Source organism: Alnus glutinosa, chromosome 14, assembly GCF_958979055.1.
Source record: "Alnus glutinosa chromosome 14, dhAlnGlut1.1, whole genome shotgun sequence".
In the NCBI taxonomy this organism is placed as follows: Eukaryota; Viridiplantae; Streptophyta; class Magnoliopsida; order Fagales; family Betulaceae; genus Alnus; species Alnus glutinosa.
In genome coordinates, this window is record NC_084899.1 from 3,437,165 (window position 1) to 3,447,287 (window position 10,123).

At 36.3% G+C, this 10,123-nt stretch overlaps 1 protein-coding gene across 1 annotated transcript; it reads right to left on the minus strand.

The window, feature by feature from the left end:
* Positions 1 to 4,825: 4,825 nt before the first annotated feature.
* Positions 4,826 to 5,386, minus strand: LOC133857518 (uncharacterized). Its single transcript, XM_062292784.1, has one exon. The coding sequence runs from the start codon at positions 5,384 to 5,386 to the stop codon at positions 4,826 to 4,828; it is 561 nt and encodes a 186-aa protein (XP_062148768.1).
* Between the last annotated feature and the right edge of the window lie 4,737 nt (positions 5,387 to 10,123).

The window sequence follows — 10,123 nt, forward strand, 5'->3', positions numbered from 1 at the left end:
CTATGACTATGACTCTATGAGAATATGAGATGGCACTGAATTGTAATTGTTGGTACAGTTTCCAGTATGATGTGAATCTGCACGTTCTTCTGATGTTCTTCACGCTCCTTAATAATTCTGTAAAACAACAAAAACTAAGGGACCCTTTCGGGGGTCCTCTCCGATGCCTAAATTAGCTTCTATAAGAAAATAATGTTCTGTGCATAAAAACTGAGTCTTAGTTTATACCTGGGGTATGGGCCTATTTATAGGCAAAGAGGTGGAGTCAAAGCTGGATTAGAATTCCTGCTCCTTGTCGATCTAGAACTGCTGTCAGAGTTCTAATTGGACTCTGATCTTTTATTAGACTTCTAATCTGATATCTTCTTAGACTTCTGATCTGATCATTCTTCTTATCTGATTAGACCATAAGTCCTATCCAAATTCTACCAGAGATAGGACTACTGATCAGACTATACTTGGGCTAATTAGAGTCCTATCCCAATTTACTGAGATAACTGATACCTGATTTCCCTGATGTAGTTGCTAAATGTCTATCTCCTCTTTGGATCGGGTTGAGTGGAATTTATCCCCAACAGTAATATATGTGTAGCATCTTGAATAATTATTTGTGTCTTGAAGTAAATCTCCATATGTAATTTGTTGATGTGATCCTTTCAATAAGAAATTTTGATAAGCCTCTAAGTTCTCTAACAATCTTTGGAATGCTTTTGAGCTTTTCATGGTAGTATGAAAAGTTTGATCATTATTGTTTTTTTCATAATCCAGATGGCTAGATGGATGCACCTACACCTACATCTATCGTTATTGGTACCTCTACACATGCACTTACATCATCAGTAGCTGCATCTTGTTATTCATCTCCTCCTATTGATAGTTTAATAGGTATTGAAGAAAGCATTGATGTTGAAAGTGATTCTGATGAGTTGGAGACGGATACACAAGGGATTAGATGTGCTGGACCACTCCTTAAGAACAAAAGAAAAAGAAATATTAGGAAAAAATCCATAGTGTGGCAACATTTTACTAAGGATCTAGAAAGTCATGCATATAAGATGTATCTCAATCTAAGTTCACTTTTGAGTCTGTGCCAAGTGAGGGTGAGGGTGATGGTGGTACTAATAGTTGTAAGAACCTAATGATTGCGAAGTACTCTGAAAAAAATCATTAGGGAGACGCTTTGTGAGATGATTATTGTGGATGAAATGCCTTTTTCAATTGTGGATAGGATGAGGTTTAAGAAATTGTTCAAGGTTCTTGAGCCGCGATTTAGGCTTCTTTCTCGCTATACATTAATGAGAGATTGTGTCAAGTTATATATGCAGACTAAGGAAACAATGAAGACCAAGTTTTTGAAAACTAGTTAAAGGGTTTGTTTGACCACTGACACATGGACTTCGATTCAAAATATGAATTACATGTGTATCACTGGACATTTCATTGATCCTAGTTGGAAATATCAAAAAAGAATATTGGCATTTCGCCAAGTGTCAGATCACAAGGGGTTAACGATTGCGAAATAATTGGAGGAATGAGGGATTCCATGGTTATTGACAATATCACTTGACAATGCAAGTGCAAATGATACTGCAGTTAATTGTTTTAAAAAGCGAACTATGGCCAATAATGGAGTTATTTGTCGCCATGAGTTTATTCATGTATGGTGTTGTGCACATATTATCAATTTAATTGTGCATGAGGGATTGAAAGATGTAGATGATTCAATCGTAAGGATCCGAAATATGGTGAAATATGTAAAGGGATCCCCTCAAAGATTGGACATCTTCAAGTCTTGTGCGGAAATTAAGACAGTTGAGTATCATGCTTCATTGGTTCTTGATGTTCTAACTCGATGGAACTCTACTTATATGATGTTGGATATCGCAGAGAAGTATGAAAGTGCATTTGAACTAATGTTAGATGAAGATGTTAGTTTTGGGAACTACTTGTGTGAGGATGGTGGAGGGAGAAGGGGGTTGAGGGTTCCGCTTGATGAAGATTGGAAAAATGTTATAAACTTTGCTAAATTTTTGCAAGTATTTTATGAGGTGACAATTGAGATATCGAGTTCCTCATACTCGACTTCTAACAATTATTTCAATATACTCCAAAATGTTTATAATACTTTGATTAAGTATTGTAAAAGTGATGATGATTTGTTGAGTTCCATGGCGATCAAGATAAAAATAAAATTTGACAAGTATTGAGGAGACTTTGAGAAAACTAACCCCTTGTTGTTTGTTGCTGATGTACTTGATCCACGTTACAAGATAATTATTTTAGAATTTTGGTTCAAAAGTAATGTAGGTGAAGAAAAAGTAGAGAGGATTATCACCAAATTAAATAATACATTAGAGCAGTTATATAATCACTATGCTAAGAATGTAACGAATGTTGGAGGAAGTGGGGACAAGTCAAATGAAGAGCAGAGTTGCAGAAATTCAGCCTCAGTGGGTGCGGGTACTTCTACTACTTCTAGAAGTAAAAAAAATTCTTTAACAGACTTACGCTCATTTCGGGCATCCAAAAATTTGGCATTGTGTCGGACAGAGACAGAAAGATATTTCGCGGAAGATGTTGAGCCACCATGTAAAACTTTTGATGCATTGATGTGGTGGAAGATAAATTCATCAAAGTTTTCGGTTCTAGCTGAGGTTGCACGAGATGTCTTAGCAATTCCGATCACCACTGTTGCTTCTGAGTCGGCATTTAGCACTGGAGGTCGCGTCATAGACCCTTTTTGAAGTTCTTTAGCTCCGAAAATAATGAAGGCTCTTATATGTACTCAGAATTTGGTTGAAATCTTCTTGGGTCAGTGAGAATTATGAGTTACATCTTCCTACTTTTGAAGATGAAGATAGCTATAAGCTTGACTCAGGTAATATTTGTTAATCATATTTGTTCATTGTTCCAATTATTCGATTGAATTGATTTTTACTAATTCTTTTAAAATTTTCTTGAAGGATGTATTTTGTCACGTTGAAAGTAAGTAGTATGTTTTTTCATCTTATTATTTTCTTGCCATTTTCTTGTTTGTGATCTAATGGTCTTTTTCTCTTTTTTATTAATCACTATATAGTCTATTTTTATAACTTATGTTTTTTGATTTGTTTGATCCTTGAAGGATCAAGGAAGCAAATTAAAAGTCATCACATGAATGTTGGAGGAAGTTTTTATTTCTCTTCTCTTTTGGAGTTTTTGTTGGAGACTTGGAGATGTAATTTCTTTTGTTTGAAATTCTGGTGCTTTTAGAACTGGTAATGTTTGGAATTCTGGAGTGGTTGCCTGTTGGTGGAAACTTGATAACTTATAAGTTTATACTTATTATTGTGAGTTGGTATTGAAATAGATATAGAAGATATTCTTTTTGTTTGATGTGTGCTATGATGAATCCTGAATTTGATATTCTGATTTTACTAGAATATGCAAAGGATTTCTGAGCAAATAGATGCAGCCTGTCTTTCATCAGTTTCAATGTTTCATGCATTTTTAATTTTTTTTTCTTGCATTGTTTAGGATGATACATATACTACTATTTTTTTCTGCTGTTTTTTTTTTTTTTTTTTTTTTTTTTTTTTTTCCCTTTTTTTTAGTCTTCAGAACATATGTTTTCCTACTCTCTTTTTTTCTTGCTTTTTCAATTTTTTTCCCTACAGGGTGCAGACATGCAGCTAGCTAGTAGCTGATTCGCTGAACATTAAGTAATTTAAGTTATTTTTATTTTTATTCAAGTTTCATTGCATTAATGTATTATTGAAGAAAAGTGGAGTCATTTTGTAATTTATTATGAATGTATGATTGTAGATTTGTGGACTGTTGTTTGCACTCAGCAGTCAGCACTAACTCACTGAGTGTCTGAGTGCATAAGTGAATCAATTAAATCAAGTGATAAGTGCTGCGTGCATAATGTGCATTTGAGTATTTGACATTTTGACTCATTTTTCAATTTAGACTTTGGAGTTTTGCACAAAGCAATGAAAGCACATCACAATTGCACATAATGCACATTTCAGTGTTTCACATTTGCAGTCACCGGGACCACTGCCACTGGACCGCTTTTCTAGTTTTTTCTTTTTTATGTATTATTGGTTTTTTAAAATATATATATATATATGTAAAAAGGACTCAAGGTATAAGAAATTAAGAAAATAATTTTGATTTTCAGTTGAAATTTTGAATGGGCTAGTTGGGCCATTGGTATTGGCTTGTGAAGTTGACTAGTGGACTGTAGACAGTGGACTAGTGGCAGGTGTGGTGGTGCTGCCGTGCTGGGCCTGCTGGCCCAGACTGCCCAGTGGCCCTGCTGGCTAGGCTTGCTGGCAAATACTAAAAGTCTTAAAAATAAAGCATATTGAATTATTGATATAGGCCTTAAAATTATTTTGAGTCTTTTTGACCCATTAAAAAATGAGGCCCAAATTAAGAAGGGCCAGAAGGCCCATTTTAAGGCTTAATCCTTAACCAAAACCGATTAACTGACCGCCTTAACCGATCATTAACCAGATCCTTAACCGACCGCCTTAACCGAAAACTTCAAAAAAATTTATTGTCGGCGAATTAACCGACATGGTCGGCTAACCGAACCGACTTCGCCGATTTAACCGACTTCCGAGCCGCTGCACACCCCTACCGATTTGCCCCCCTTTCTCGGCCAAACTTCACTGCACACCACACTGCCATTGATTCAGCAGCATTAGGATCCACTATGTAGGGGACAGTCTTCATCTTTGCTACAACTACTCGACCTTCTGCATCTCGGATTACTATTCCAACTCCCATCTTCATTTTCTCCTTTGATTTTGCCGCATCCCAGTTGATTTTTCAGCTACCATCCATGGGTTTTTTCCACACCAATCGATGCGTTGACCTGTCTCTGGTAGAAGCTTCTTCTCTGCCACTTGCATGTGTAAAAACCTTCCAAAGATATCTTTGTTGCAGCCATAATCTGAATTCGGGGGGTGAAAACTCCATTGAAGACAAAATCATTCTTCCTGATCCAAATCATGCGTGCCACAGTCCAAGCCTCTACCAACTCATCTGAATCTAGCATTTCCAATAGGTACAAAAATAAACCTATACCATCCATTAGAGCACATGACATTTTCTGAAGCCTCTTGCCCCCCTCCTGCCAAACTGGTATAGCTGCTGGACATCCCCAAAGACTATGGAAAAATGTTTTTGGTTCGGCTTTACAGAAAGGGCACGAAGGATCATCAACTATCTTCTTCTTATGCAAGTTAACTTTGGTGGGGAGTAGATTGTTGCAAACTTTCCAGCAAAAGTTTTTGAGCACTGGTGGCAGTCCCCAGATAGTCTTCCAAACCTCCACATAGTCATTTGCACTAGATCCCTCTCCTCTATCTTGAGCTAGCCTGTGCATTTCCATGTGATAAGCACTTCTCACCATAAAAGTGCTTGTTGTGGTACCTTTTCAAATAATTTTGTCCTCCTAACTCAAGGGACTAAGCAATACACTACCGATTCCAGCTGCATCACCTGGATCAAATAAACTATGCACCAGATTTAAGTTCCACCAACCGGTAGCTTGATCGATCAACATATTGACTCTGGCTTCAGGATGCAAAACAGATTGTGAAGGAGGTAGAAGCCTAACATGAGGGGGAGGTAACCAAGCATCCCCCCAGATTTTAATATTTGCTCCATTACCTACTCTCCACCTTATACCATTCTGCAAAAGAGGCTTGGCCTTGGTAATACTACTCCACACAAAGGAGGGTCTCCTCCCCAATTTACCCTCCATGAAATCTTCCCATGAATAGTACTTCTCTTTCATAACACATGCTACTAGGGAGGACGGATTCACGAGAATCCACCATCTTTGTTTTGCAAGCAACGCCAAATTGAAAACCTCCAAATCTCTAAATCCCATACCACCCCTATTTTTTGGTGTACCCAATCGTTCCCAACTCATCCAATGGACTTGCCCTTGATTAGAATTATGTCCCCACCAAAACTGACTCATAAGAAAGTTCAGGGATTTACACAATGATTGTGGCAACCTAAACACGCTCATACAATAAGTAGGCAAAGCTTGGGCAACCGCTTTTATTAAAATTTCCTTCCCCGCTTGGGATAGGAACTTCTCCTTCCACCCATCCAACTTTGCCTTCACCCCACCGCAAATTTTATTTAAAGTCTGCCTCTTTGATTTGCCCACCAAAGTTGGGAGACCTAGGTACTTCTCAAATCCAGTAGTTATAGCCACCCCCACTGTATTTCGGATAAAACCTTGAAATTCAACTCGAGTGTTTTTGCTGAAAAAAATGGAGGTTTTTGCCGCATTCAGTTGTTGCCCAAAAACTCTCTCATAGGTTTGTAAAACCTGAAAAAGGTTTATCCATTCTGGGAAATTGGCCCTACAAAAAAGAAGTGAATGGCCCTACAAAAAATAAGTGAATTAACCGAAAGCCACTTGCTGCAAATGGGACACCCATGATACGGTTTTCAGTTTTTGCCTTTGCCATCAAAGAGCTTAACCCCTCCGCTACAATTAGGAAGAGATAGGGCAACAATGGGTCCCCTTGTCGCAAAACCACGTGAGGGGGATATCTTCCCTTATGACTGGCCATTAACCAAAACCGAATATGTCACACTTCTAACACATGTCATAATGAGGGTGATCCACCTTTCTTCAAACCCCATTGTCCGCATCATAGCCTCAAGAAGATAACACTCCACCCTATCATATGCCTTTCGCATGTCAATCTTAACCGCCATAAAACCCTTCTTTCCACTCATTCTAGAATTCATGGTATGAAGTGCTTCAAAGGCGATCAAGATATTGTCCGTAATGAGCCGACCCGGCACAAAAGTACTTTGATGCTGTGAAGTGATGGAAGACAGCACTAGCTTCAGCCTATTGGCTAGCACCTTAGACACTAGCTTATACATCATATTACAAAGGCTAATTGGCCTAAAATCAACCCCAGTAGACACACTTGCCATTTTCAGAATCAAAGCTATGAATGTTTCATTAATAGAAAACACCTCTATTAAGAAAATTCAAAACTGCACCATGTACCTTAGCATCAATGGTAACCCAATGATGTTGATAGAAACTAATTCCGAATCCATCCGAGCCCAATGACTTCAGGAGATGCATCTGAGACAAAGCTGTGTTGATCTTTTTGATACCACTTACGTAAAGGTATCAAATTTTGTTATCATTATCTTAATGCACATTTCCCCTTGAGAAGAATGCCTGAATCTAAGCAAAAAAATAAAAATAATAATAATAATAATAATAATTTGACCTAATAGGTTATAAATTTTAATAATCAAGTTGCATTCATTATTAATGGTGTATTGGACAAGGATTCTCTCCAAATGGAGATAAACCAGTACTTCACTATCAAGATTTTATATTGGTTTATTTAGCGGTGTCTATAATGCCATATTATTTAAATTTGTAAATTACGCAAAAACATATTTATTACGTAGCGTTATTTACATCATTAAATAAAACACAATAAAATCTCAATTAAAAAATAACCCATCTCTATTTCACTTGAAATGTAAAAAATCTTATTTCGTTTACACATGATGAATATATTACAGTGTCATTTAAGATTTTTAAATAATATGACACTGTATTCATTATTAAATACAACAAAACAAAATTTAGACTATATCTCAATTTCACTTGAAAATGGGAAGATACTACTCCCTCTCTTTAAAGGGGTACTCTGATAAGCGATATGTGCTATCAATTTGTAAGAACGTAATTAACCGCACAATATCTCCCCTGGCCGTGCACGTAATTTTTTTTTTTAGTGGAAATTTCTTTCTTTTTCCTTATTTCTGGTACTTTTTTGTGTGTCTTTTCTTTTTCTCCTCTTTTTTTTTTTTCTTTTTTTTTTTAATGCAATTTTTCTGCTAAGGGTACAATTGAAATGTAAAAATTGGACAGTAAAAAAAAAAAAATACTAAGAAAATATTTTGTTTTCTGTAGGTAAAAATTGGACAGTGTTGGATGTATTTTCAGGAAATTGTTTTTGTTATGAAAGTTGATAGACATGACGTTGACATTTTTAATATGTTATTTACTCTCATAATTCTTATATGTTACATATTAATAATGTAACTCTCGTGCATTACTGTCATATATCTCATATGCTATATATTGATTACGTAACTTTTCTAATTCTCATAGGTTACGTATTGATTATATAATTATTGTATTTATGGCCTCATTTAACTATAAATGTATCATTTTATTGCACAGTTTATATCAAGGAATAAGAGCACCAATTTAGCATTTTAGGCTTTATCTTATAGATGTAGATTATAGATCAAACTATATAAAATCTCTTATGTCTCTATTTTATTTTATTTTTCATTTTATTTTTCGTTTTATTTATTTTTATTATTTTCTTTCATAGTGTCAAAGTTACGTGTTAACACTAATTTTCCATCCCAATAATCATGTGAATTTCTTTTCATTCCATGATTTTGACTTTGGTCTCCATAGTCAAAACTTTGCAATTTTGAAGATATAGAAACATTGATCATGACTCCTCACGATGACATATCAGAGGACGTCGTCGTTCAAAACCAGCCCATAAAAAGAAAACATTTTGGTGGATATCTCTCAAAGACTCATAAAAAAAAAAAAATAATAATAATAATAATAAAAAGAAGAAGAAGCAGAAGCGGGGAGGAGGAGGAGGAGGGAAAATTCAGTTCAATATAAAAAAATATATATATAATAAAATGGGCCAAGTAGCCATATATTTTTTTTGGCCCATTGTTGGGCGATAATTTGATTTTGTTTAAAACCCATGTAAGCTTTTGTGATACTCTTTAAAGACCTAGGCCCATAGTTAGCCAATAATTGCCCCCCCCCCCCCCCCCGTCCTCTTTTTTTTGACATTTTGTGGTATTGTTTAAAACTCAAGTCTATTTTAGTCCATAATTGGCTCTTATTTTGACCCATAATTGGCATATTAAAATTTATTGCGCATCTCCAATCACCGTCGCCAACCGCCTCCAGTCGATCGTTGTCATCTCTAGCAAAAAAAAAACTCAAGCTTACAAATTCTTCCATCTTGAATTTGAGAGCGGATGTTAATGTATTATTTATGCTCCGTTTGTTCGACATAAAATGATTTCCATCGTAAAATATTTTTCGTTGAAAACATTTTTCGGTGTTTGGGGCGTACCAAAAAATACCGATGACAAAATTATGTTACTAACAGGCAGGATTTCAGCTACTTTCACAAGATTGCGGCTACTGTTGTTGGATTCTGGCAATGAATGTCGGGATATGGGTTGGCCAGATTTCGGCGAAGGTGGTCGGAATCTGGCTATTAATGCCGGATTCCGGCCAAACTGGCTGAATCTTGCCAGAATGGCAGGAATCTGGCACAAAACGGCAGGATCCTGACCAATCGGCAGGGATCCGACCGTTTTGGCCCAAGAATGGCCAGATTTCGGCCAGCCAGCGGGGATTTGGCTGTTATGGCCAAGGAATGGCCAGATCCCAGTCAATTGGCCGGAATCCGGCCGCTTTGGCTAGATCCTGGCCTGTTGGCTGGAATCCGGCAAAGGTTGCCGAAATTCGATGGTCGGATTTCGGCACTGGCAAGTATCCGGCGGTGGTTGACCTGCTTGAACGAGAAGGTCGACTACGTCGTTTAAAAGATGGTCAAATGTGTCTGCCGTCTAGGGAATCATTTTCTAAAATTTATTAAATATTTTCAATCAAACGAAAATAATTTTTTCGTTGATTATTATTTTCGACTCGCATTTTCCAGAAAACATTTAACGTTGAAACAAATGTTGCTCTCATAATTCTTATACGTTACATATTGATTATGTAACTCTTATACATTACCGTCATAATTTTCGTATGTTATAAGGCTTGTGTCTGAAAATGTTAGATTTTCTCAAAATCTAGAGTCTATATTCTCCTAAAAACTTATCAAATTATCTCATTGCGTGTTTAAGAAATTAATTTCATTTCAGTTGAAATTTAACTATTAATAAACATAAAACTTATAAATACTGTTTTTGTTTTTTCTCTGAAATCATGAATTAAACATTTCCTCTGGTCCACGAAATAAAGCGCAATTTAGAGGGTAGAGAGCAATCGGTTAATATC

What these genes read in the sequence shown, in the direction of transcription:
- LOC133857518 (XM_062292784.1), bottom strand. Translation starts at nt 5,386, where the DNA reads ATGGAAATGCACAGGCTAGCTCAAGATAGAGGAGAGGGATCTAGTGCA.